This window comes from Micromys minutus (assembly GCF_963924665.1).
Source record: "Micromys minutus genome assembly, chromosome: 13".
Lineage (NCBI taxonomy): Eukaryota > Metazoa > Chordata > Mammalia > Rodentia > Muridae > Micromys > Micromys minutus.
The window spans coordinates 39,809,050-39,836,841 of NC_137982.1; the positions used below are offsets into that span (position 1 = coordinate 39,809,050).

At 42.2% G+C, this 27,792-nt stretch overlaps 1 protein-coding gene across 1 annotated transcript in view; it reads right to left on the minus strand.

The window, feature by feature from the left end:
* TTC21B (tetratricopeptide repeat domain 21B) overlaps positions 1–27,360 on the minus strand; it is a gene marked incomplete at its 5' end in the record, with an annotated part of 67,735 nt that extends 40,375 nt beyond the window's left edge. Inside the window, 13 exons of the mRNA XM_080927801.1 lie at positions 1,399–1,556; positions 3,832–3,961; positions 7,185–7,385; positions 7,696–7,793; positions 8,171–8,363; positions 9,357–9,455; positions 11,154–11,238; positions 14,083–14,240; positions 17,408–17,530; positions 19,286–19,452; positions 22,817–22,927; positions 23,027–23,156; positions 27,340–27,360. Coding sequence (XP_080783927.1) covers positions 1,399–1,556; positions 3,832–3,961; positions 7,185–7,385; positions 7,696–7,793; positions 8,171–8,363; positions 9,357–9,455; positions 11,154–11,238; positions 14,083–14,240; positions 17,408–17,530; positions 19,286–19,452; positions 22,817–22,927; positions 23,027–23,156; positions 27,340–27,360 — 1,674 coding nt within the window. The remainder of the gene's footprint in view (positions 1–1,398; positions 1,557–3,831; positions 3,962–7,184; positions 7,386–7,695; positions 7,794–8,170; positions 8,364–9,356; positions 9,456–11,153; positions 11,239–14,082; positions 14,241–17,407; positions 17,531–19,285; positions 19,453–22,816; positions 22,928–23,026; positions 23,157–27,339) is intronic.
* Between the last annotated feature and the right edge of the window lie 432 nt (positions 27,361–27,792).

A 27,792-nucleotide genomic window follows, 5' to 3' on the forward strand; every position in this document is an offset into this window, starting at 1 on the left:
CAGGTCGTCATTATAATGAGGCACATAAAGTCCTGGAGGCTTAGCCAATTAGCCTTTCTTCCCAGACACTCCTCCCTGCAGAAGGTATTTAATCTCAGGCCCACCCTGAGACATTAGGTACAGTTTTATTCATCCACTTCCCTCCATGACAACAAATGCCTTAACCATGACTGTCTCTTTCCATTGGGACCCGCCATTGGGAGCTGTAGAGAAGGCCGTTGTCTACAGAGCTGCTGCCTAATCTCCCAAAGAAGACTTCTTTGGGTGGTGGCCGTGGCCGCCACCCAAACCAAACCTGCAGCCAAAGCACTGACAAGAAGTGGATTCCCCTCAGGACCAGCTGGAGCTCCTCTCTTTCCCCTGGCCCTGGCGGAGCAGACTTGGGGACCCCCACGCCCCACAACATTAACCCAGCACAGGACTAGAGAACACTCACACCTCACTTCTTCCCCAGTGACTAATGCACAGGGCATGCACGGAGCACCTAGTGCCCCTTCAATCTAGAAATCTACTGTCCTAAGAAAAGGCAGGGATAAATGTGGGCTCTTAGAACTTGGCTTCTCTAGCTCATCTGATGGTTTTTCCTTGAGACCTGGGGTGAGTTACTGTTGAGGCTTCCTTCCACAAGCCTGAAGTAGTCCTGAAAGTAGCTCACGTTCATGGAAAGTACCGGACATTTTCTCGTCAGTAGCAAGTGTTTTTAAAGTTTCAAACTACATAATGTTCATGTCCAAAATTACTGTGTATTCTTTAACACTAAATCTAAAAAGGGTCTATGGGAAAATAATTCTAGGAGGTTGTGGAGCTCTTAACAGTACCCCTAACATTTGGGAGGTGGAGGCAGGAGAATTTCTCTAAGTTTCTTGACAGGCTGGTTTACCAAATGAAAAAAAGGCCAACCTTACCAGAAAGAAAAATATCTCCTCAAAAAAAAGTAGAATAGAAAGAAAGAAAGAAAGGAAAAGGAAAGAATGGTCTAAGAAGGAAACGAGCAATACCATTACTAACCTTACCCATAAAAATATTTGGGGTATTTCTCCACGCTCTGAAATTATTGTATATGTATATATAGTTGCTGCATCTAATTCTCATTATAACAACTGCTATTCTACAAGAAAATATCCTGGAGTTCCAGCCTCTCAAGTACCCAGGATTACAGGCACCCCTGCCTATGAAATTTGCTATTGTGGTTGTGTTAGGGCAATTCACGTAAGTTTTCATCTACATCAAATACACCTGAATGTTTCCCTTCTATTTCCTGTTATTTCAAAGTTCGATTAAAATATTTTCTGGCAGAGTATTTCAATTCACACGTAAAGTAATTGAGCAGTACACATTCATTAAAAGCCCATGGTCTGTGGTACGTCTTGGCCTGGAGTACTAATCTGGAATACTCACATTAAAATTGTAGCTCAGACAAAGCTCCAGTGACTGAGAACACAGTGTGACTTTGTCCTGAGACAAGTACACCTGTGCCATCAGGAGGTGAGCGTCTGCGTAGGAAGGGCTGTGCTCCAGGCAGTGTTGCAGGTTGTTGTACGCCGCTTCACTGTCACCTAAGAAAGGAGCAATGCCTGTGAGGTCTCAGCACTCAGAGCTGGGACCCCAGCAGGACCCAGAATACAAGCAGTTACGGTTTGGCGTTTACTATCTCTGTTCCTGAACCTTGCCTCTGTTCCTACTGGCACCAGCTAGCTTCCTTGTAGTTACGTGAAGAACAGACCCAGATGTCTGTCAGGACAACTGCTGGTCATAGCAAACCAGAGACAATGCAAAGGATGACAGCAGCTCCCTGTCATTACTGTCAGGACTGAGAAGCTACATTTATTCTTCTTTTGTCTATAGCTCCAGTAAAATGGGTGTCAAGGCTGTCTTTCAGTGAGAATTGCCTCCCATAGGCTTGAGCATCTGAACTCGTGGTGGCTAGTTGGTGGCCCTGGATCTTGAGGGGGGTGGTGGGGGGATAGAAAGAGTGGCCTTGCTGGAGGAAGCACATCACTGGGGGTGGGTGCTGGGAGTTTTAATGTCACCCCACTTTTTTTTTAAATTTCTTTTTCTTTCTTTCTTTCTTAAGTATTTATTTATTTTATTTATGTGAGTACATTGTAGCTATTTTCAGACAGAACAGAAGAGGGCTCAGATCCCATTACATATGGTTGTGAGCCACCATGTGGTTGCTGGGAATTGAACTCAGAACCTCTGGAAGAGCAGCTAGTGCTCTTAACCGCTGAGCCATCTCACCAGCCCTGTCACCCCACTTCTAGTTCCTTTCTGTGCTTCACTTTCGCATGTGAAGATGTGAGCTCTCAGCTGATTGCTCCAGCCACTAAGCCTGCATTTGGTTATTTAGTGCATTTGGTGCTCTGTCCCCAGCCATGAGAAAGTCTTGTCCAGCTGGAAAAACAGCCCACATATCTTAGAGTTTCCATTGTTGTTAAGAGACTCCATGGCCAAGGTAACTCTTACAAGGACAATATTTAGCTGGGGCTGAGTTATAAGTTCAGAGATTTAGTCCATTACCATCAAGGTAGGAGCATGGACATTTATAAACTGGAAGGCCGCAGTGTCATGTACACTAACGGAAAGGGCACGCTCTGCAGCCAGGCTACAGGATTTTGTGTAAAATAGAAAAAAGGTCAAGGACACATCCCTGAAATTCTAAAGCGTGAAATGTGGATTAAAATGCAGCATCAATTGAAATATCAAATCTGTAACACATCTGCTAAGTTTCTGGATATCTAAAACAGTCTGCCTAACCTTAAAACATCACTTAGGATTAGTGCGATAAGGACGGTGAGGTTCCAGAGGGAGAAGACTCTCCTGGTCTGGGAAGATGCTCCCCACACATCTAGGAGTTACAGCTTCCTGTGATGTAGTGCACATGGCCTTGTATGCTGCCTTCCAAATACTGGCTTAAGTCAATATAACAAGGCCCACTTCCCACCCTACCTTTCTAGAACAGCAGAAGAATAGGTCCTAAACTATGCTCTCTTGAAATACACTTCATCTGTTGCTCATAGAAAAAAACATGCTAAAATTCAGTTTGTGGGATCACAAAAGCTCAGCCTACTAACTGAAATCACACAATACCATCCCCCTCCCCCCACAGGCAGAGAATTAACGGGCACAATACTGGCAAAGCTAGGCAGTAACTTACTAAACGTATTGTTAAGTTTGGCAACTAACCATCAGCAATACCAACAGTCACTTTGGGATCTTTATTACTGTAATGTCTAATACCGAGAACTGTGAAAGCCAAGGGGGGGGGGATAATTGAGTACAACACATCTGAGTGTGTCAGTGCTGATACCAACCTGGAGCCCACAACCACAATATACTGTGAAAAGTAAAATTTGGCAAAGTAAAGAGCTACATGGTAAAGAAAGGCCTTCCTGTGGCGTGGTTTACCTATTACTGGCAGGTATCGCAAGAGATCGTGGATTACGAAGTCTCTGCTTGATGTCTTCACAGTACGCCTTTGGTTCACTACCTCTAGAGCCTACACTATGCTTCTGTCCATTCTCAATGCACTGCTAATGTTCGGACAGACTCTCTAACTTGCTATTAGGTTTTCAAGTGGAAACTGTTTAGGATGAAGAAAGATTAACAATAATTTATTAGGGTTGCTTGTATGAACATGGGGTATGAAATAAATCTAAAATAGTAAGATTTGAATTTTGGTTTCAATTTCGGATTCAACATACATATTCACAGACAAAACATATAGTGTATGTGAGTGTCCTCCCTGGGGAGGAGTCCAGAATCGATTCACACCTGTCATTTCCAACACCAACATCACACTCCTTATTGTGTGTGCTAAGGCATAGTCACCTGACAAATACTTCACTTTGGCCATTAGGAAGATGGCTTGTGGAAGACCTGGCGCAGTTCTTATTATCGTCTCCAAGATTGAAGAACAACGTCTGAGGACCGGAGAAAGAGGCTGCCCAGGACCTGCAGGCTAGACAAAGCAAATCAGGTCATTTTCTAAGTTTCTAATCGTATAGCCAGGCTTAAACACACACTAATTCTAGTGTGACTGATATGATAAAAGAACCTAGTGGTTTTTTATAAAATTTTTCCTAGGGTTTTTCATACTATCTTTGCTAAATACTTACACAAATATTAAATTATTCCTTAGTTCATCTATGAATAGACTTAGAAATTATTGTTGAGTTCTGTGCAGTTTATTATGGGATTGTTATGTAATTAGTATTTTGATAACATATGAAAGTAGTTTTCAGTTCAAAGCTGATCAAAGAAACACCCGTTGAAAGAAAAGACAACCGAGAAAAGTTTCTTGCTTAGATCCCCTGCACCGCTTCATTGATGGCGTTCTTCCAACCTGACAGACCATCTTCCCCAAGTTGCCTTCACCCTTCAGATCAATGACTGTGCTCTCTCGCAGAAGATCACTCTGATCATAGGACACATAGCTTACAATAAAGTCTCACATCTCTTGTCCTATGCTGAGGCACAGAACTTGTTCCCAGAAAGATACTCAAAATATGACTATTGCCTAACCCATCCCACTTGATCAAATCTCCACAGCACACACTCTATGGTCTCCCACCTAGTGGCACTTCCTTTATGGGTTTTTATGCATCTTCAAGACCAGAGTTTTATACTTGTTAAATGGATACGAGGTACATTCCTGAAAACTCTTGTGATGGCTAATGCTGACTGTTCACTTGGCAGGATCCACAATAAACTAGAGACAACGCTCTGCCACTCCTAGTCGGGAGTTTCTCCACTGGGTGAGCTGAGGTGGGAAGGCACACCTTAAATGTGGGTGAGTCCATTCTATGAACTGCAGTCCAGAGCGGAAGACAAAGGAAAGAGGAGCTGAGTTCCAACATTCACCTACTCTGCTTCCTAAACGACCACCTCAGAATCCCAGTGCTCTGCTTCCTCCACCGTGTGAGACTGGACCCACACAAACTGTGATCCAAGATAAACCAACCCTTCCTTCCCTCCCTCCTTCCCTCTTCCTTCTCTCCCTCACTTTTGTTGGGTATTTTGTTATAGCAACAGTATGAGCCATTAACATGAATATCTCTCACCACAAAAACTGTTGAAGTAAAAGATGTGGTAAGTCTCTAATAGACCTTGCTGCTCGTTAAGAAACCCAGAGGACAATTCTCTCTGTTTCCTTCTGTTCTGTTGCTTGATAGGCTTTGAGGCTGAGCCTCACTATGCAGCCTGGGCTGGCCTCACTTTCACAATCCTTTTGCCCGAGCTACTGAAAAGCTAGAATTAAGGTGTAGGCAGCATCACCCAGATAAAGCCAGTCACAGTTTCATCAGTGTCCCCTTGTATACACAAAGATTAAAACAGAAGTCTAGAGACAATCTTTCAGATTATGTTGGTAGATTAAAATATTTAAAAAAAAAAAAAACCCAACTATATGTGAAAGGGGCCAGTGAGCAAGGAGCAGAGCTGAGGCCAGTGCTGCCTTTCTCATGTTTCCATGACAACAGCATTATGAAGCTGACCAAGTTACAACGTAAGGAGAAGAATTGCATTCTGGGAAGAAAAGAATATGCATTTAGAGATCTAGCTGCCAAGTAATGTGTTATTTTGTGAATTACCTATGGTTTAGTCCATTCTTAGCACAGTGAACAAAGAAATCCTTTAAAATTCTCAAGGACTGGAACCTTGCCTGTCCTTACTGCCCCGCTCAGAGCAGTTGACTCACCCTCTGTTCCCACAGGTCCCCTTCAATCTCTTTTTACAGTGAGGCTTACCCTGCCGCTCTCCCATACATTTTCACCCTCTACCCGGCTCTGTCATTTCCAGACACCACTATTTAGTCCCGTCTTCCGATGCTAGCTGCTCCATCCTTTTGGACTCTATCTCTGAGAGCAGAAGGTATAACTTGTTGTTCCCCAAGCATATTCTGCAAGCTCCATGTAGCATGCTGGATGTGCTAAAGAACATCTGCAGAAAGACGCCTAGATGCTGAATGAATGCTGAAATATGCACTTAAACTGCCAAGCAACTTTGTGTGGACTTGAGAGACAGAGCCCGATCAGTCTGAGTTAATCACCAAGTAGGATTTTGGGAAAGTATAGTTTCTAAAGGTTACAAAGGCCTGAAAACAACATGATATTACACAATATGCAGAGCTCCCTCCGGGAAGATCATTTTTCTTATTTTCATTGTTAATAATGCTGTAAATCGGGGGTGGGCAGTTGCTAATAATTTTGGTCTTAGCAATGAGTTTCAAATAGCCCTACCTGAAAACTATGTAGGCACATGAACTGAGTACAAGGAAATTAGGTTATGTGTGCTAACTGCCAGTACCAAAGGGATGCTGCCTACTAAATGCAGGTCACTTTACAAAGGATTCCCAGGTAGTGCCACACAGGTGTCTCAAAACTGCTAATGCTTGCAGAAGACCCCTGATATCTCTACGATAGATCAAGCAGGTGGCAGCTGACAATAGGTTTCATGTAAAATAAAGATCAAGAGCTAAAAGGAATACAATAATGAAAGAGTATAAGATAAACAAGATAAATAAGATAAAATGGCAGAAATTATTCCACAAATACATTTGAACTCAAAGGCCAGAGTAAGAGATCTCAGTATTTGTTAACTCATAACTCAGTAGGCATAACATTTTTTTTTAAAAGGCAACTTCCATGCCTGCATATAGAAAAGGCACAGGAAATTTATTGCACCAGAATTATCTAATCCAATTCTAAGCATCTACTTTATGAAGGAGAAATGATTCTTCTTTAGCTCAAGTAACTAGACGTTCTGTGTAATTCCAAGGGGCAGGGGAAGAGTCAGCAGTCCACTTTTAACACAAAGGAGAGCTTGCATTCATGCAGAAAATGGTGTTATTAGTTTTACTAAAGAGCCCCAGTTTTGAGTTTGCCTAAGGTGAGATGACACTTGATGTCAATCAGATTCAAATACGTGTCAAGCATGAGAATGAACAACCTTGAATATTTCTAAACGAAGAGTTTTACGATTTAAAAATGGAAAATAATTCTTTACTAATCAACGCTGAGAATTTGGTAGTAATCCTTTCTATAAAAACTGCTTTAAAATGGTTTCAATTAACAGAATTATGAATGTTAATTACAGATGCAGATACACTTGCACATGCTCAAGAGAACTTAGCACCATCCATGGGACACATGGATGCAGCCTTGTGGAGCAGCAGAATTCCTTACCTGAATTGGACAGAGATTCAGATACTCGGTAACAACATCTAGTAAGAAGTCAGGGTTGAGCTTCTCAAAATACTGTATGCCCAGAGGGAGGTCTTCCAATTGCGAAAAGTGAGTGTTCACAACATCATTCAACAAATTTATAACTTCGTCCTGACGATTATTTTTTTTTGCAGCAAGAACCGCATGCAAATACATTAATTCCTGAAAAGTAAGTAGAATTCATAACTTACTCTATTTGTCTCTAAAGCCATTTGCTTCTGTTTACACTTCAAATGTCTACCAAAGTATCATTTATAAGAAACTATTCAAATGTTAGATATAAAAGCTTCAAACCTAAGTGTTAGCTCAATGGAACTGTAGGGTCATTGAGAAGCATTTAAAGCCAAGCTGCGCAGAGGTAAACTAACACATGAAACTGTACTTTAAAGTCAGTGCTCCTGCAACGTTTAGAGTCACTCATGGTTTGTAAGTAGCAGCTGCGATATGCCATGTGATAAAATGCCGTACGTACCGCAGATTTTCCCATGGACTGTTGGAATTCACTGAAGAACTCCAACTGATGGTCTGCATCTTGCAAGTGCCCTTCTATTAACTGACATCGGATAAGTCCTGAAATCAAACAGAAACAGTCAGGGCCTATTCCAACTGACTAAACTAAGTTAATGAAACATCTTCCATCACAACGATACTGCTTTAGGCTGGGAAAAAACTGAAGGAAAACAGCAGGGGGAGGAGTGGAGAAAAATAGATAGCCAGGAACTACGTAAAATCTTTCACTGCACAATCCCTAACTGGATAGAAGCAACCAGATAAACTCTATTCTTTCCAGACAGTATTGGAGAAGTAAACTAATATTTTTAAAGATACACAATTTTTCCTTTTATGCACAGTAGAGTTTAATTTTCTTAAAGAGATTAAATCTGTGTTTTCTGCCTCAGTGGGCATGTCCTTGCAGTGAGTTCCTCTGGGGGAGGTTGTCAGCGTACCAGTGACGGCGGAGATGTTGTTTTCATTCAGTGTCATGGCGGCCCTGTACCACTTCCAGGCCTCCTTAACTTTGCCTTGGAGGATCATTTGGTAGCCAAGCTCTGTAGCAATTTCTGCTTCCTGGGGGGTTAAGCTAAATGCTTTCTCTAGGAAATTTTGAACTTTTTGAAGAATGAGTTGATTACGTCCACACTGAAAAGAAAACAAACACCATTTAGACAAGAAGTCCAGACTCAGAATATCAGAACGATTTTTCTCTCCTCTTCCATTTATGGCTTGGAGCACACAGAAGGGAGAGGGGCATGAGCATTATTTTAAAAAGAAAGGCTTTCTTTCTATCATCTGGATATTACATCAAGAAAGACCATGCTAACTACTTCCCCCCAAACTTTATATTTCAATAAGGACTGTTTTCTGACATCAACATCTTGACATATACTTCTCTTATTCAAAAACATAATTTTTTAAACAAATTAGACAGGAAAATCCTTCTCTTAAGCTTTCTAAATAAGTGTACATAATTAAGTAAAGTCTGTTTTCCCGTTACAGACAATTGGCTTTGCCATTCTGTTGTATTGTTTCTTCCATCCCTGTCACCTTTTCTGTACAGAATACTCGAACAGATGCATGCCTGCCACAACAACAAATCCCAGTCATTGGTTTTCTGCTCCACTGAAACACTCTATCACCTATTTGACAGATTTTCCCAACAAATTTATAATAAAACAGCAGCACAGAACACTCCTAATCCCAAACACTGAATTCTGGCTTCTGCCAGGAAGGCACTCTCCAGGTCTAAGAGGACCTCTTCATGGTCCCAGAAAGCTGGGAAGGGGCAGCTAGAATGTCCTGAGTGTCCTTTTGTGGGAAAAGATAAGACACTTAGATCATATCCATTTCACTGCAAGCCATATGTTCCTCCCAGTTCCACTCACTGACTGCAAACTCTTTTTGTTTTTTAGATTAATTTATTTTTTTATGTATGAGTGCTCTATCTGCATGTATGCTTGCATGCCAGAAGAGGGCATCAGATCACACTAAAGATGGTTGTGAGCCACCATGTGGTTGCTGGGGATTGAACTCAGAACCTGTGGAAGAGCAGACAGGGCTCTAAACTGCTAAGGCATCTATACAGCCCCAACTGTTAACTTTTATTGACAGGGTCTGGCTAGTAGGCAGTCTTACAGTTCTGCTGAAGGCTATTGAAATCTTATAAAAAAGTTGAGCATTCTGTGGTTCCATGACATCCATTGCATTTCCTAAACTTTCCAGCTTGTCAGCGGCCTAAAACAAAATAAACAGTAAAAAGAGAATTTAACACATGACAATATACTCTAATATACTATTACTAATGTATTCTTAAAGATTTACTTATTTTTATTTAATGTGCCTATGTGAGTGTCTGAATGTATGCACACACACTGTGTATGTGCCTGATGCCTGTGGAAGCCACAAGAAGCTCTTAGATCTCCTGGAACTGGAGTTACAGGTGCTTGTGAGCTGCTATGGGGATGCTGGGAAGTGTATCCAGTCTTTTTCAAGAGCAACAAGTACTTCTCACCTCTGAGCCATCTCTCTAGCCCCCATCACTTGTATTTAAAAAAAAAAAAAAAAAACCTTTGTTTTCAGAAACATCTCCTATCTAGTGTGCGTGCGTGCGTGTGTGTGTGTGTGTGTGTGTGTGTGTGTGTGTGAGTGTGTGTGTGCGTGCTGAGGTGAGGTATATGCACGAGGATATGTTTGTGTGCACATGGTTTTTGTGTGTAAAAGTTGATTTATAGAAGTCAGAGTTTAGGTATTTATTGTTCTCTTATGAGATAGGATCTCTCACCAAATCTGGAGTTTATTAATCCAGCAAGACTGGCTGGTATGTGAGCTCTAGGTATCTTCCTGTGTCTCCCTCCACAGTAGGAATATAAGCATGTGTCACCATGCCTAACATTTTATAGGTGCTGGAGATCCTAATTCAAATCTTCATGTGTGTGTAGAATCTACATACTGATTATTTTCCCAGATTCCTCAATGTAATCTAAAGCTGCTTTGCTTTTTAAATAAGCTCCAGTAATTACACATAATTATTTCTTGTTAATATTCTTCACTGAGTAGAAGTCTCTGGATGGATAAGGATCGTCACAGTTATTCAAGAAATGAACATGTTGAACTTTTTTGGATAATGAAGCCATGCCGCAAAGGCTGTCTGAGTGACATTCTAGTTACAAAAATGTTACATGTGCCTTTGGACTTCATAGATAGCCTAGCTTTATTTGAAATGGTTTCTACAGTAGAAAAGTCTTGAAAGTGAGGAGTATAAATCATTTCTGTTATTGTTTCTGGTTTGTGTCTTTGGGAGCTGAGAACCAGCCTTGTATATACTATGCAAACCTCCCTCCCACTGAGCTGTGGTCCCAGCTCCAAGTAATAAACAAGAAGTCCATAGAATATTTGATCCATGAAGACTCTCCTAGTGTCTGTAAAGTATTTGCTAGGTACTGTTACATTGGCCAAGTTAAAGATGCAGACCTTCTGTGTAACAGCATTGGCTCCAGATGAGACTCTGCACTCCTTTGCCAGTGCCTAGTGAGTGTGGGCATAACACTGAAACAGTCTTACAAGGATTTCATACTAAGCTCATTTAATTCACACAAACTCACCTAAGTTGCAAACATACTGTGAATCTTACTTTGCTATGTACATTCATGTCTAGATCTTAGACAATGTCATGTAGCAGCATCTTATATAAAAGTACATATACCCTTACTTATGATCTAAAAACATTTGGGAGAATTTTCCCTACATACTTTTGCTTTACTAGATGGTACAAGAAAATCTTTGTAATGTACTTCTAGGAACCAATTAAGAGCTATAATAAATATTCTGAGATGGAACTTCAAGCTTCAAATGAATATGCTCACATGCATTTATAATGGTGCGTGATGAAATTCATCGTGACATAAGCGACTTGCGTCACACAAGACAATTTACCTTCTCTATGTCCCCTTCTCTACACAGATAATATAGAGCCAGCATTCTCAGCGCCTCCACATTGTGACTGTCCTGAAGCAGCAACCTACAGCAAAAAGAGCCAGTTAATAAGAAGATAACTTTGGTTGTTGTTCGAGGGCTTAAAAGTTTGTTTGGTGGCTTGATTCTTCTACCAAACCAATAAGTATCCAGAAAACCACGACAACGATTACTTTAGATAAAAAGTTATCTGTAATTTAACTTTAGTGTTTTAAGATATGAACAGAGGTTATGCCTGCTTCATTTAATGCTGTGGAAGTGTTACTTAAGTATCAGTTAATGATACACAGCAGGGTATGAAAAGCTGACTCAGGAGCTGGAGACATGGCTCCATGGTTAGGAGCACCTGCTGCTGCTCCTGTAGAGGACCTGGTGTGGTTCCAAATCTCCAGCATTCTTGGCAGACCTGATGCTTACACCTGGTATCTAAAGGACCACATGCATGTGGCGCAGTTACATACAAGCAGGCAAAGCATTCATATACATAAAATAAGAAGTAAACATTTACGAAGTTGAATTTACTTCAAGGATTTTATTAAAGAAATTCTAAGAATGCCAAAATGAGTGAAATATTTACATATGTATTAATTTCTTCAGAAATTTAAAATAGACTCCATGTGATAGAATACATACTGGAAAATTTGAAATCATTTATTAATAACCAGGAAAAAATTGGCATAAGTCTAGCAAGATATAGTCTATGCTGTAAGAATTCTTAAGAAACTTTATTAAGTGGCATAATAAAAGTAACTGTTCACAGGGGTCATGTATAAGGTGTCCTCTCATGCACATATGAAACCATGAATTTCAGATTCGCTTTCTCTCCCTTCTGAATACATCTTCTGCTATGCAGCTGCGCAGTTCTTCTCTGAAGAAGCTGAGTGTACTCTGTGCACTGTGACTGCAGACGGGCTGCTTTCCTTGTTTAGGCCAAAGGGATGATGGCAGTGATGTTTGTTTGTTTGTTTGTTTTTTTGGTTTTGATCTGCCACTGATGAAATGAACCAATTCCAGCCAGATTAGAATAGGTTTATTGGGAAGCTCCTCTCTTTCCCAAATGCCAAGGACCTATGCCAGGGAACTCAACTTGGGAAGAAAGAAGGTGGGGCAGGGGAAGAGAAGGGGAAAAAAGCATATGCAGAGAGAAGGGAAGAAAAATACTAGGGAGGGGGAGGGGAGGGAAAAGAGGAAGAGGAGAAAAAGTAGAGGAGCAGAAACTGTCTGGATTAAATAGGAAAGAGCCTGTGGGGGAAGGGCAGCCCAGCCTCTGGGCTGGGATGGGGTCAGGGACTGAGGGACTCTGGGAGAAACTGGAGGCCAGGTCTGCTTTGATATGTAAAATATGTACCTTGGTTCCTGATCCTAGGATCCTCATCTAAACAGGACAATGGCCTCAGCCTACACTGCATAGGCAGTCTGTGTTTCTGTCTCTGCTCTGTGCCTTTGTTATTCACAAGAGGAATGTTTCATCTGTGAAGTTACTGCTGGTCACTGAGGTCTGAAACTTGAAACAGTCCCAGCAAATCAAATCCCGCCTAAGATCAGCCAGTTTAGATTACTGATAAGCAAATGAGAAACCACTGCTTTATTCTTTGACATATGTAGTTTGTTTCATTCCAATTGCTGTCTGATAAGATATTGCTCGGTTTGAATTAAAAAAGGTTCCCCCAAATAATCTATAGTGTTGGATAAAACATTAACAGGTTCGTGAACACACCTTATGTGTGTTCAGCTGCAAAGTGGCTAATAATGGCTACTTCTTGGGTACCAGCCACTCTCCCATCGGCCCTCTGGGTGCTTTTCACCAGGCTATTGATAAGTTACTGTCACTCCAGATGCTCAGACCAAAGAGCCTGGGGTCATCTTCCCGCAGCCTCTGCCTTCCTACATACCCAAAGTTCAGTCACCTCTCAAAGCCCCTCAGGAGTGACTTAAGGGTGACCGCCCTGACTCCCTCACCAGAATTCCTATTTCATAGTACGCAGTGACATGAAAAATGGTCCCCTGATTTTGCTTCATTTCCTTCTCCACACAGAGTTCTCAAAACAGCAATGACTTTATTTAGTGTAATTCAGACCATAACACTTCTTTACTCACAACACTTACAACTTTGTGTGTCGGAAGAAATGTCAAACCCTTCCACTGGTCCATGAGATCCTTCCCCGTTGTCTTCTCAAAGGCTCTACCCTTCTCTAAACTGCTCTTTGTTCCTCAGACAGGAAAGTCTCGGGCTCTTTGCACAGTCCCTGCCTGCATAAGCCCTTCTCTTGGGAATTTGCATGGCCTGCGTGCTTTTTCCAAGCTTTTCCTCAAGTGCCACTCTTCAGTGAGGCCTTCCGCGGCCACCCCAACCTTCTCACCCCAAACCCAGCATTTCACTCTTCTCCCTCCCTGGCACCTGTGCTCAACACACTGACTTCATTGCACTGCTTAGCATATGTTTTAAGGAGTACCCATCTTAAAACACATACTCAGATACTGACATAAATTAACAAATTCAGGGCATTTTCCATGTTCATGTTGTTGCATGTGTGTGTTGCTATGTGTTGTTACCCACGCACATGTGCACATCCATGTGGACAGCCAACACTGGCATCCTGTATCTTTCCCAATCTCTCTTGACCTTGCACAGATGGGGGTTAGAAGTGAGGCACCTTTAATGAGGAGTACGGAAGCACCAGGCTTGACCACTCGCACTAAGTCACCTCTCTAGCCCCAGTTCTGTTTAAATACCTTTTCAATTGCATGCTGCTTGAAAAAAAATCACTCTTATTACTTGAAAAATCAAACTTTATGCCAGGTAAATCCTGTAATGGACTGAGCGAAACCTAATTCCCCTGGCCATGTGGAACTAGATCCAGAGAGGCTGCGCTATCATTGCCCACGTAACCTTTGTGCGGTCTCCACTGTCTGGTCCCAATCCTGCAAGGCCAGTTGCAATTTCATTTTCTTCTCAAAGGCAGGAAGGAAACTCGGAAAATTTACAATTATCTGGCTCACTGTCTCCAGAGCTCCGGAATAATTCTGTCGAATCTCAAGACACAGTACCTAATGGGAGGAGAAAAATCATGTCAGGACATGCCCTTGTACATCAGGCCCGCTCAGGCCAGCCTCAGCTACAGAGTAAGTTCCAGATCAGCCTGGGCTATGACAGAATACTGAGGATTAACATTTAGGGTTCCTTTTTCAACAAGGAGCACATCATTTTATGTAGAAATAAATTAAGTTTTTATCAAAATCACACCTGAAAATATCACAGAAAAATTAGCATGTTACATCAGCAAGTTTACTCTACAGGAGACTTTTTTTTTTTTAGAAATACATTGCTACTTAGGATAGAAAAATTACCTTTAAAGAATAAAGTATCTCTAGGAGATTTTAAAGTAGCATATGAAATTAAAGCAATTTTATACATGTTACACTGTATTGGGAAATGTTACTTTCAGGTTAAACATAAGTTCTATTAAGTGCCATGAGCACTTAACTAGAATTAAGTTCCAAGAACTTGATACTTTAGTTCTAGGAAGTACCTTGGGGAAGTAACCTACATAGGGACATCACAAAGAGGCACAGCCGTGGTGGTTACTCCCCAGCTGCTGGAGAAAGAAAAAGAAAAACTAGCCCACAATGTCCACAAAGGAGTAACTCAAGGGTTCACTCATTTAGCAGGTCCTAAGGAGTGCGTGACCTGTGCAATTTCTATTCACAGGCACAAAGAATACCTGTTGCACATGACAGGTAGTGACAGTTACTGTCTTACTCAAATGTTACTACACTTTCTGGAAATATTTTTATAGTGTCTGTATATTGTATATATTGTTTCCTCCAGGAGAAAATAAGCTATGAGTGTAATTAATATATATGAAAATTCATGGTGGCGTCTGCAAGATGACTCAGCCGAGCAAGACATCAGCCACCACACCTGAACACCTGAGCTCAGTCCCCAGAGCCCACATGGTAGAAGAAGGGTGATTCTCACAAGTTATCCTCTGGCCTCCATAAAACAAATAATCTACACTCATAAACCATCATATTTCCCTTTTCATTTTTTCTTCTACATTATCTTTGTTTTGCCTCAGTGTATTTCAATCAACAATTAACAGTTTGTCTCAATATATATATATATATTTTCATGTAGTTATAGAAAAGTATAGTCACCAATAAATCTATTATGTCAAAATGAAATACATTTCTAGATAACGGACAACCATAGAAGATTAGAATAGATTTTAGTGCACATTCTCTCTTGCAATTGACCCACAGAGCAGTACTGAAAACAGTGAAGCCCTGCCACAGAGATCTGCAGTGCTGTTGCAGTGAGTAGTAAAATGGGTTGCTTCATCTCTTTATTGCCCCCCCCCCCCCCGTGGTCTCACTCTGCAGGGACTACGTTTAGTGTGGAGCCGTGCACACGGACTCTGTCACTCAGTCCACAAGGACACTCCACGAGACTCCCTTCCCAAGCGGTTCACTCCGTCCGCCCTACTGCCTCTGTCCCTGGTGAAATTACCACCTCAGTGCCTTCTTTCCTCTACCGCTGTCACAAACATCACTTCAAAGCCAGGTAGTTTTTCAAACGGGTTTATATAATAAATGTAAACTGTGTACAACTATTACCACTTGAAAATAGTTTGAATAACTATGTTTTCCCAAAGTTAATTAGCTTGCGTAGGTTATAAAACTAAATTAGTCTTCAACTCCATCAGAAATCTGAGAATGGCCAAATATCTAAAAACACAGGAAGCCTAACACGGTTTCCAGAGCTGAGAGAGGTTGTAGAGACAAATCTCCACTAGCCGTCCCCTGTTAGCAACATGTGAGAGCAAGTCTTCGGCCTTCTGGCCCAGAATCACTGACAGACTTTGAAATGCAGAAATATTAAAGGGCTGAGAATACATTTAAAGGTAAAGGTTTTTTTTGTTTTGTTTTTAAGTAAACAAAAGGAGTGATATGTAGATTTATGTTAAGTCAATATGACTGGACTGTGGAGAGGTAGGTGGAGAAAAAGTAGGAAATGGAAGAGGAACAAGGATTGGAGAAAAATCAAGATGGAGCCAGGGAAAGCAGACTTAGATCTGTTGGTTGTAATCGGACATAGGTAGTTATAAATATTTAAAGGGATTCTATAGGTCTTTATCTCATATGGAAGAGCAGTTTGTATCTTTGTCTATTGGATGGAATCTTACTGTGCAGAGGATTTGTGAATTGAGAATCTATTATATACACCCGTTTGAAAAGTTACCGGGCTTTGAAGTGATGTGTGTGCCTGCAGGTGAGCACAAGGGCACACAGAGAGGCGAGAGGACAGCTCTCAGCTTTCCGGGCTCTCTCTTCCCACTGTGTGCTCTGTGGACATCAGTTCCCGTTTCTCAATTCTGAGACATGTTCAGAAGGTATTAGTGGGGACAGATGCAAGGGTGTAACTAATAATACAATTCAACAGAGAGTTCTTAAGATGCCCAGTTGTTTATTTTCAACATGCAAGTTAGATCATACAACTTACCTGGTCAACCAGCTATCCCTAAATACAAGGCCAGAGCCACAGGCAGACGCCTGTCTCTTAGGTCCACCTCTGACCTTGGCTCTATTCCTCTTCTTTCCTCAGACCTCTAACTTTTAGAATTCATCCTCCTCTGACATGGACTGCTGGTGCTGCCCTTAACGTGCCTTGAGGTAGTCGAGTCTATCACCCTATTGTTAATGGTTCCCTACCAGGCTATCGGGGCTGTACCCTTGCCATCTTTCTGACTACCTCATCTCCATCTGCAAATACACGCCCTACTCCTGTCTCCAACCCCAGCTTTGATTTTTACTGGACTGATGACCTACGGTCCAGTTATACACTAAGTAGTCAACTTACCCACTTTCTCACTGTTCATGTCTCTAAGAGAAGAGAAGCCTAAGATATGAGGTGATCACCTTTTCCATGTCCTGCTTCTTCTCTAGCGATCCCAGATCCCACACACACAATAGATACTTGGAAACACTGCAGTACGAACTCAAGGACCAGCCACCTCAGACATAGCACTGATCCAGAAGTCAGGCCCTTAGGTAGAGAAGCCACTTCTCTGGCTGCGTCCCACACAGACGGAAGTCCCTCTGACAGCTGACAATAGCACCACAGATACCACCTTTTGTGATCTACGTAAGTTTTATTGCACTTCAGATGTTCTGCAAGTTTTAAAACATATTTTCTTCATCGGACTCCAACTCACCTTACCCAGCAGAGCGAAAATATCGTTTCCATCTTGTAATCCCTCCTCAAAATACCGTAGGGCTTTCTTAGCATAAGGTTCTTTCCCTCTTGTAATATCAAGCCACGCTTTCAAAATGGGTCCCTGGCAAAGAAAGACCCTACTGGAGTCAAAATGGATCGAAAGACATCTGTCAGTGATTATAGTACAGCTCCCCTCCCCTAAGCCTTTGATATAAATGACCATCGTGACAATAGTGACATTATCATAGCTCTCCCGTGGCTCACTCTGTTCATTTGTTGCCCTAGGGTAGGAGCAGACATGACACCTTACTTCCCACAGGATAAAGGCCAAGATAAATGCACAGTGATCTTCACAAGCTCTGCAATATTCTAGTGAATTAGGTAAATTCCTGGAAAATGAAAACCTGAAATCATGGATGTTTCCAATAGATTGGAAGGTTTGTAGGATCTCAAAGATGACCCTTTGTTTTTAAGGTCATATAAGAAATGGAAAATGGTCTGAGAGATGAGTAAATAAAAAGAAAAAAGTAAAAGTAGAAATGGGATATGTTCTAGCAATGATTTTTAAGATTCACTTACAGGCATTTAATAAAGGCTATTCTTGCCTCCCTGACTGTTCACCTGAGAATATGGATGAGAAGCCCGACCAGCTCCCCTTCAACTAAGGAGACCACTTACAATCTGAGTGGGTTTCAAAGGGCATTTCTGTGGAGTGACTGACAACGTGTAGTTTTAGCCCTTAAACCTTCTAAACTTTATAATACAGAACTTCCTTCCTTTTCCTGAAGCTCACCTGCAATTCTGTTTGCTGTCACTTGAAACCCAGCATGCTGTAAAGACAAAAGTCACCTCCCCCATAGCCAGTGTCTACATGTAACACTTCCCTCCCCCATGCTGGGACCCTGAGACTTCCTTGAGCTCATGCCTCATTATCATTCGATGTGGATCAGCTGACAAATCCTGGTGGGCAGTAACAGATTTGTACTCCTCTAGTCCCTCACTACCTTTTACCAGAATACACTAAATTTTCACCAAACTTTAGTTTCTGTCTGAATCAGCTGAGCCTATAAACCAGTAAAATAACCTTCTTGATCTGTGCTGTAATAAAGCAACTTCTGTTATTTAAATCCTTTAAGGATTTCTCAATGTCTATCAAATTGTCTACAGATATTCTTACCTGGTAATTATCTTTCTATCTCTTCATGGTTTCTTTTTACTATTTTGCTTTCAGTTTGCTATTATTTACCTAGTCTCATATAAGACAGGCTCTCAGGTAAGCAGAAAGCCTGTCTCTTCTTCCTTCCCCATTACTTCCAACCGGGGGTAACTATACCTCCTTTCCAGGTTTCCTGGGGAAACAGAATGCTTTGTGGAGGCAGGGATTGGAGGGTTGCTGTTGGTTTTAGATGAAATGCTATTTCCTTTCTAAACATTTCCCTGAATCACTTACTTAACCTTTCTCAAAGCAATGGTTCCAACAGAATAGGCAAGTGATAAATGTTTCTCAAGCACTTTAATCACACCTCCTCACAGCCCTTCACGCATGCTCTCAGAACAGAGAAAAGGCGTGAGCTCCATGCTGATTCACCAAGGAAATAAGGCCTGCGCTCTCTTTATGCTTCAAGTCTGAGTGCTACAGATGTGGAGCAACGAGAGGGAGCAGAGGGAAGAGGAAGAAGGGAACAGAAGGAAAGAGCACAGCAGGACACACAGTACCTAGTCCAAAGCTACTAGGGCCACAACACAAACCTTAGCCTGACCATGATATTCGTGCTACTTCATACTAGTAAAGACATTTGTAAGTCAGACAAAGGTCACCACTACATAACAACACAAGCGGCTTTAGCATTAGTTTTAAAATAAGAAAACTGGTCACCTCATTGTTATCATGTGGCATTTTTGACATTCTGTCAATATATTCTCTCGCCTTATCATGGCGACCAATGTGCCAAAGAAACAGGCCTGCATGGTACAAGGCTTTGCATCCGGCTTCCTTCCGTTGCTCCTTCATTTTGGTATCTAATTCCAGGATAGCTTCTCTATCTGAGAGAGAAAAATAGTATTACACTTAAACGGAAAATAAAATGAAATCCCGGTTCCTGTTCATGACAGGTCTGATGACTAAGCCGGCACAGAGGTCAGTCATTTCCCCAAGAGTAGCTCGATCAGAGTAACGCACACACTGTGGTGCCATCTAAGCACTGGAGCCCCGCTGCTCCACCTAAGAAGGAGCACGATGAACCCCAACAATGTCTTATTTAACCAGTAAGTCCACATTACACAGACAAAATTAATGAGAGCGCTGGTTTTAAAAACTAACCCTATTACATAGGCTTATTCAGTTTGCTTCAAGGGGAAAAAAACATATACATGCTTTAAACAGAGTTCAAAGCAGATCCATACACTCAAATTGTTCCTTATATACACTGTTTAATACCTGCCTCAGGTAGTATATTAGAGTTCAAAGAGTAATTTAAAAATTGGGCTGGCTAAGATGGCTCCGTGTACAGAAGTGTTTCCGGCATAAGCCTGGTATGAGGAATCTGATCTGCACACCCATGTGGAAGGGGAGATGTGTCGGTGTGCATGTCTGACCTTACCAGACCCATGGAGGGCTCGCTGTGGTGGCGTGCCTGTGTGAGCTCAGCACGACCTCAGCAGGACGGGAGACGGGCTTTCCGCTTTGTATGTCAGCTTAACATCAACAAGAGTCATTTGGGAAACTCAACTGACAAAATGACCCTACAAGATGAGCCCCTTGGCTATTTTCTTAGTCATTTATACAGGAGGGCCAAGATAACCGTGTCTGCTGCCAGCTCTGGGGTGGTCATTGCATATACTCTGATAAAGCAGGCAGAGCAACACGGAAGGAGCAGTCACCCTCGTCACCCTTCAATGCTGCCACCATGGTCTCTGGATCTGTTCCTGTCTCTAGGTTTCTGCCCTGATTTTCCTGGATAATGGACTACAACGTATTGGTGCAGTAAACCCATTTTCTCCCAAAGTGCTTTGAGAAATGGCGTTTTGTCATAGCAATGAAAACCCTAACTACCACAGAAACTGGCATCAGGTGCTGAGGTGCTGCTGGGACAGCCTGATCGTGCTGTTTTGGACAGTACTATGCAAGGCCTTTAGAACTTTGAACAAGCCACTGAGGCTAGGTATATGTGACATGGCAGAGTCAGAGAAGCCCAGCAAAGCACGAGTCATGAGTAAACCCCAGACACTGGACACCCACCATATACACTGTGGAAGTTTGTTGCTACCTCTCGAAATAAGAAAATAATTAACTTGATTTTTAAGCTTACAGGAACCCAGTTATGAGACCTTAGATATTTTCTACATAGACACTTGAATTTGATAGACTGTGGAGTTTTTCAGGCTTTTAATATTTTAGAGACCTTGGCTATTTTGAAGAGACTGAAGTTTTAAACTGTTCATATTTTTAAAATCTGAGAAACTTAAAATTTGGAATGTTTTTGCATTGTGATAACATTAGCGATATTAGCATATTATCTTGGGGACAAATGGGGAAAAAGGTTCTAATTGAAAAATGATGCTTTTATGTGTCAGTTGACAAGGAATCCTGGCTAGTTTTTTAGTTTTTATGCCAACTTGACCCTAGCTAGAGTTATTTAGGTAAAAGAAAACTTAATTGAGAAAATGTCCTCCCTCATCAGATTGCCTGTAGGAAAATCTGTGGGATATTTTTTGATCAATGGTTGGTGTAAGATTGAATGGGGTCCAGCCCTCTGTGGGTGGTGAGAACCAAAGCAGGTGCCCATGGATGGGAAAAGTGTATGTAGACCACCAACCAGTCCACAAGGAACAAGACAGCAAGCATCGCACTCATGGTCTCTGCATCAATTTCCGCCCTGAGTTTGTGCCATGGCTTCCTTGGGTGATGGGCTACAATCTGTAAGATGAAATTAAGCATTTTCTTCCCAAGCTGCTTTTGGTGATGTTGTTTTGTCAAAGCAACAGAAAACTAAGACAAAAACAAACAAAAATCACTTGGAAACTTGTGAGTCAGATAACCTGGAGTTCCTATGGTGGCAGAAACAGAAGGAACTCTGCCTCAAACAGTGGAAAAAACAAAGTTGAACATGCCATGGTATGTGTAACCCCTAACCTCACAGACAGACAGACAGACAGACAGACAAATAATTATGAAGTTTTTAAATTTAAATTTAAACTTAAATAAATAAAAAATAAAGTCTTGCACACAGACTATTCACATTTCAAATTCAAAAGACACACTTAGTCATGTAGTAACTGGACAGTGTATGGTATTCCTAAGAAAGACAATGATAGTATTTCTGTTAAAGACACATATATAAAACCCTGTGATATTCTAAAGTGATAAAATGACAGTGGTAGGGTCAATACTAGCTCTCAAACTACCCAACACTGCAATCCAATCCTGGAGCACGCATGTGCGGTTCACTCACTGCAACTCTCTGTATCTTGGAAACGGACTTAGCACAGTCCTAACGGAAGGTACACAACTGTTTGTCAAACAGTGTTTTATTCATTTTTATCTGTGTATGTGTGCTTTGCAGGAAAGAAGCATGTGATAACTTTGTAAAGATAAAAATGTTTCTAATATTTAAAAAAATCATTCTATGACATGCAGCTTGCTTAATTATTTAAAACACAGTACTATTAATTGTTATTGGACACACACATATATTTTTAAGTTACTTACAGTTTGGATTCTCTTCTGTCTCTGCAATAGATTACATTACTTGCTAACACAATGCAACTCAACTTTAAAGACCATTCCTTACATAATATAGCCGCACATCTCAACTACTACCTAAAATAACATTCCATCCACAAGATAGCCATGAATCCCAACTACGAGAGAACAAAGTTCCTTCTATGATATCGTCATATGTCTCAACTTCTACCAAGAATAATGCTCCTTACACACTAAAGTCGTATGTTCTAGCTACTATACATTGACAATCATGACGTTACTTCCACAATACAGCCAAAGGCCTCAAGTACTACACAAAGAATATGTATTGAACATTTTTCAGGAGCTACGTCCCATGGGAACTATCTAGGCCTTCTAGAAGCTTCCTACATTGTCTAAGGAGACAAACTACGTACTGCTACATATTTGCACACAACTTTGTACATCACTGTTCTTTAGTTGTTTTTTTTTTTTTTTTTACTGTTTTGTGAAGAAGTTGCTGACATATAGAGAGAGCAGACTTTGTTAACTCAGATCATTGGTATGCACCCTTGAAATATGAGAGCAGCATGTAACAGATGAATTTACACTGGCCAGGAAGATCAAGCATTACATAAAGCACCATGGATACAAAACTAAAACTCATTAAGTCAAAATGAGCAGAACACGGAAATTCCATCTCAACACTGTACTTAAACACTGTACCTGGATTGGGGCTCATTTTATGGACATACATCAGTGCCATCAGAGAGCACAGTGAAACGTCTTGCTTATTTTTAATGGCCTCAAACTCCCGAAGGGCTTCCTGAGTTTTACCTGGAAATCGAGATTGGGGTTTGAAAAAAAAAAAAAGTATTCTTAGTTCAAAGTTAGGAGGATTCCGAGCGTACGGAAGACGTGATGATTGGCACTCACCCTCCATTAGTGTACCGTAGGCATGGTAAAACCGGAAGACGGGGTCGCTGCTGTACTTCTTCATCCCTTCGCTGGCAGCGACAAGCACGTGGTGATAGTATCTCTCTTGACAATAGTAATTAATCAGTGTCTGCAGGGAAATCACGGCTGAGGGTTAACAGGCACCTTAATATGCAGAAGAGCACATCAACCTTGGATAATCCAGAACTTAATACATTTACTTCTGCTTTTTAAAATGCTGCTAACGATGGACACTCAATAGTAAGGATGAGAAGGAGTGACCATGGAATTAGTCACAAGTCAGTGTTTTTCTTTTTTAATGTAATTTATTCCCCCCTTTAATTAGTGATTTTCAACAATATTGGAGTCAGACTATGTTTACATTTTACCTCTTTTGGCTAAAATTTCTTGAAGACTTTAAAAAAAGGAAAACAAAAATAAATATTGTGGACCAAGAAAATAAAGAAATAAAGAGGCTAGATCTGGTTAGTTGTTCTTTCTGTTTGCTATTTATTATTATTATTATTTTTATCTGGTTTGGTTTTGTCAACTTGACACAGACTATAGACATCTGGGAAGAAGGAACCTCAGTTTACAAAATCCTTAGATTAGCCTGAAGGCAAGTCTCTGAGGCATTTTCTTGACGACTGCTTGATGTGGGAGGTTCTACCCCACTCTGGGTGCCCTGAGCAGGTTAAGTAATCAAGAAAAAAATATACATATATCTGTACATATGTTTATACACACATAAATCTGAGTTAGACATGAAAGGCAAATCAGTAAGCAGTAAGCAGCATTCCCCCACTGTGGTAGGTTGAATGAGAAAAACCTTAGGCTCGTATATTTGAATGCTTCATCTCTCTCTAGTCACTGAAACTGCTTTGAAAGGAGTGGAAGGTTTGATCTTGTTAGAGGAGGTGTTTCTCTGGAAGCTTCAAGTGTCAAAAGTTTAAGGTAGGCCTTGTCTTTTGTCTCTCTCTGCCTGTCTCTCTTTTTTGCTATCTCTGTCCCTGTCCCCCTCTCCTTCCCTACTGCTTGTGGATTAGGAGGTAAGCACTCAGCTGCTGTCATGCTCATGGCCATGATGGTCTTGAACTCTGACCCTCTGAAGATGTAAGCAAGCCCCCAATAAACACTTCTCTAAGTTGTCTTGGTCATGGTGTCTCTTCCCAGCAATAAACAAGTCACTAAGACTGCTTCGTCCATCTCCAGAATAATTCCTCGATTTCTTGCCCTAATAAAACACAATGGTCAGAAGTAACTTAGGAGGGAGAGGTTCATTTCATCTTAGTCTGTAGTACAAAGAAGTCAGAGCGACATAGGAGTGTGGTTCACTGGCTTGCTCAACCTGCTTTCTTACATCACAGAGAACCACCAGACCAGAATGGCACCACCTACAGTGAGACGGGCCCCCTGACATCAACCAAGAAAGTTCCTTGGATACTTGACTACAGGCAATCTAATGGAGGCATTTCTTTAACCTGAAGTATCTTATTCTCAGATAACCCTGAGTGTGTCAAGTTGTCATAACCAGGACACAAGCTGTGACAAATTTGGTCTACTTTTCTTGAAAGGTTTAGCTGCTGACCTACTCGAAGAGGGAAGCTACATTCTCACCATCACTGTAACTACTGGACTCCCTTATTTTATAAACAAAGGTGAGGAATCCTGTGACACTGTCGGACAGCACCAGGACCACATGAGTAAGAAACAGAAAGGACATAGGTGTGTGCAGACAGCCTTTTTACAGTCCGGATGCTGCCGGGCTACAGCACACCTTTTCTAGAGCTCAGCCATTTGGTGTTCTCCATCAGCATTTTCTACAACTTCTGCTCTGTTCCCCTCATTCTCCACCTCACTTCTGGAGAGTGACCCACATTCCGTCTCCCAGACAACCACAACATACCTCAGCAAAGTGCAGTTCAATTTCCCCCCAACTTCCTCATGCTCCAGGATCAAAATGTACTACCCTACTTGACTTCTGTGCTGCAGGAAAAATGAATCACAGACTACGGCTCTGAAAGCCTATGGTGCGGCACCACAGGGAGGACATGAATGTAAAGGTGCAAAGACGTGGCCTCTAGTTTTCATATATGTGACAACTTTGTTCACAGAGAAGCCACGGTTAGAAAAGCAAACGTGGAGGCGGTTGTGAGGAGTTCTTGATGATGCTGTGAGTGTCCTAGTCTAAACACCTAGGAGTAAGTTATGCCAAACTCTGCTGCCTGGCCAATGTCTCTCTCCTCACCTCCCTGTTTGTACTCTGCTACCTGCTGCCTAAACCAACCATGACCCTCCCACCTCATTTACCCTGCCCTGCCAATCAAAGTAGCCTTTAAGTGCATCCAGTTCTCTGATTTCCCATTACTCTCTATACCTACTGGTAGGTTTGTGGCTCAAGTCAGACCATTTAGTCCAACTAACTTCCTTTGATTTCAGAGGTAGGATCTCATTAATGTAGATCGGGCTGGCTGAATCTTGCTCTCCTCCTGCGTCTTTTTCCAGAGTGCTGGAAAAGAGTCTTTTCTCCCCACGCTCAGCAGTCTAGCTAACATTTTCCGACTGTTTGCTTTCTAGTACTAGGTACTGGGTAAGACACCGAGAGCATAGTCTATACTGTACTGTGCTACAGTATGAATCTATAAACAAGATGCTGAGAAATGTGAGCAGGAGTGCTTACTGCCGTGAAAAAATCTTGAACTTTCAGGTGCGTTGTAATCTGAACACCAGCTGGGACACAATGCTGTAATGAATGTGGAGTGGGGGTAATACTTTGCCTCTGGAGACCACAGAATACTGTACACAGCTTGGTAACTGTGGGTGACCAGGGAACCCACTCTTGCAGAGGATGGTAGCGCTGATTCTTCAATTATAAGCCCATTACTCCGTCTCCTCCACATGTAACACTGTATTTCTCCTAATTTTGAGAAAGGCCTAGGAGTGTACAAGGAGCAACCTAGACACAAGTGTCTGGTACCTGGGATGGGTGTGACGATGGGCGGGGCGAAAGGCCAGCTTTTATTCTACAATAGGATAGGAATCCAGAGTGATAGGTCCAATGGTAGGGTAGGCTTCCTTCCCACTTGGTTTTGTATGGGCAGTGAGCTAAAAATATTTGGAGAAGAGGAGCCAGGGAAAACCTGTCACAGACAAGCTTTAGAGCTCATGAAGGTTTACTGGCATATGAGGATGCTCATTCATTTATGTACATCCACAGCTGCTTCCCAACCACTGCGGATGGACAGAGAAAGTAAAACAGGCACCACCTGGCATTCTGTGAGGGTGTTTGCCACTCCTTGTCTGAGAACCTTGTTCTGACAGAGTACTGGACTGATCAAGCTGGAAAGGGAAGAAGACAGGGTCAACAGTCTCACTGTTAGGATGTGAGTTTAAGGCTAAGTGGTGAGAAGTTTGATAATAGTTTTGTCTATTTTATTATATTTTATTGCAGCACTCATTTGGACAGTCCGAAGGATAAAAAAAAAATTAAAAGGAAAGGAGTTGGAGGAAAAACTTGAAAGGGTAATGCAGAAATTCATTTAAAAAAAAAAAATCCAAACCTTCCAGTCTTTCCTGTCATCTACAACAAACAGTTCTCATGACATTTGTGTATTTAACAGTTATGGGATCAGACCTCGTAAATCAAGTGGAAGTTGCAAGACCAGGCACCTTTACTAAAGACTCATAAGTACTTAAGAAAATAGTGCAAAACACGCAGAAGGCAGCCAACCAATGCTTGTTAAATGCACTAAGAATTTTTTCAGAATTGGATTTTGAATGAGTAAATCTCATGTCTAGGAGTCTGTTCAACTAGCTCCAACTTCCAGGAATCACCCAGGAAAAAGTGCTCCAAAGTGGGGGGTGGCGGTGGGGGTGAGGGAGGGCGTGGGGATGGATCATCTGAAAAGGAAAGTCCTTGCACTTCCAAACCTTGTCCTTGTTTTGCTGAGTGCATCAGTCTGAAGGCCATTTTCATAAACTAACTACTCCTCTTTTTAAAAAGCCTTTTGTTAACCGCTTGCATATCTTGTCCTGCTCCTTTGCAGGTGAGTGCAGAGTAGAGGACATTGGATGGCTAAGTCCCTAAAAATCACACCTGGAGACTAAGCAGGCTTCTCCAGGAGAAGTCCACTGCCAACCCGAGGAAGGGGCTGGGGGCTGGCCGTTAACCGCAAGGTAGTTGCTGTGTCCGGGCCTCGGGATCATCCTGGGGGGCGCGGCATCTCGGCCAAGGCCGCAGGCCCTCTTCCTAAGCTGCCGGTGCCACCCTGCCAGTCCCCGCGCCCTGTCCACGCCCAGCGCCGCCCGCTCACCTTCAGCCCCTGGGAGTCCATGGCCACCGGCTACCCCGAGGGTGCCTTCCACTGCCCGCCGTAGGGTTAGGGGTTCAGACCCACTTCCCGGGCCCTAAAACCCTAAGGGACACGGCGGGCGGTGCGAAGGGCGTGGCCCGATCTCCATTGGCTGCCGGCGCGAGGGGGCGGAGCCTAGCTGTAAGACTGGGAGGAGGGGACCCTGCCTAACCCCGGAGTAGGCACGGAGGGAACCCCGAGGGAGGACCGCGAGGGCGACTGGGGCTGCGATCGGCTGGGAACTGAATGCGGACGAGTCGTGGGGCCACAGGATGGAGGTCCGGCCTGGAAACGGCGCGAGCAGGAGGGGGTGGGTGGAGCAAGAGATACGAGATTAAAGAATGAAGATGATGAAGCGGGAAATAGGAGGAAGAGCAATGCCGCTTTTCATCCCTGCAAACAAAGACAGACTCC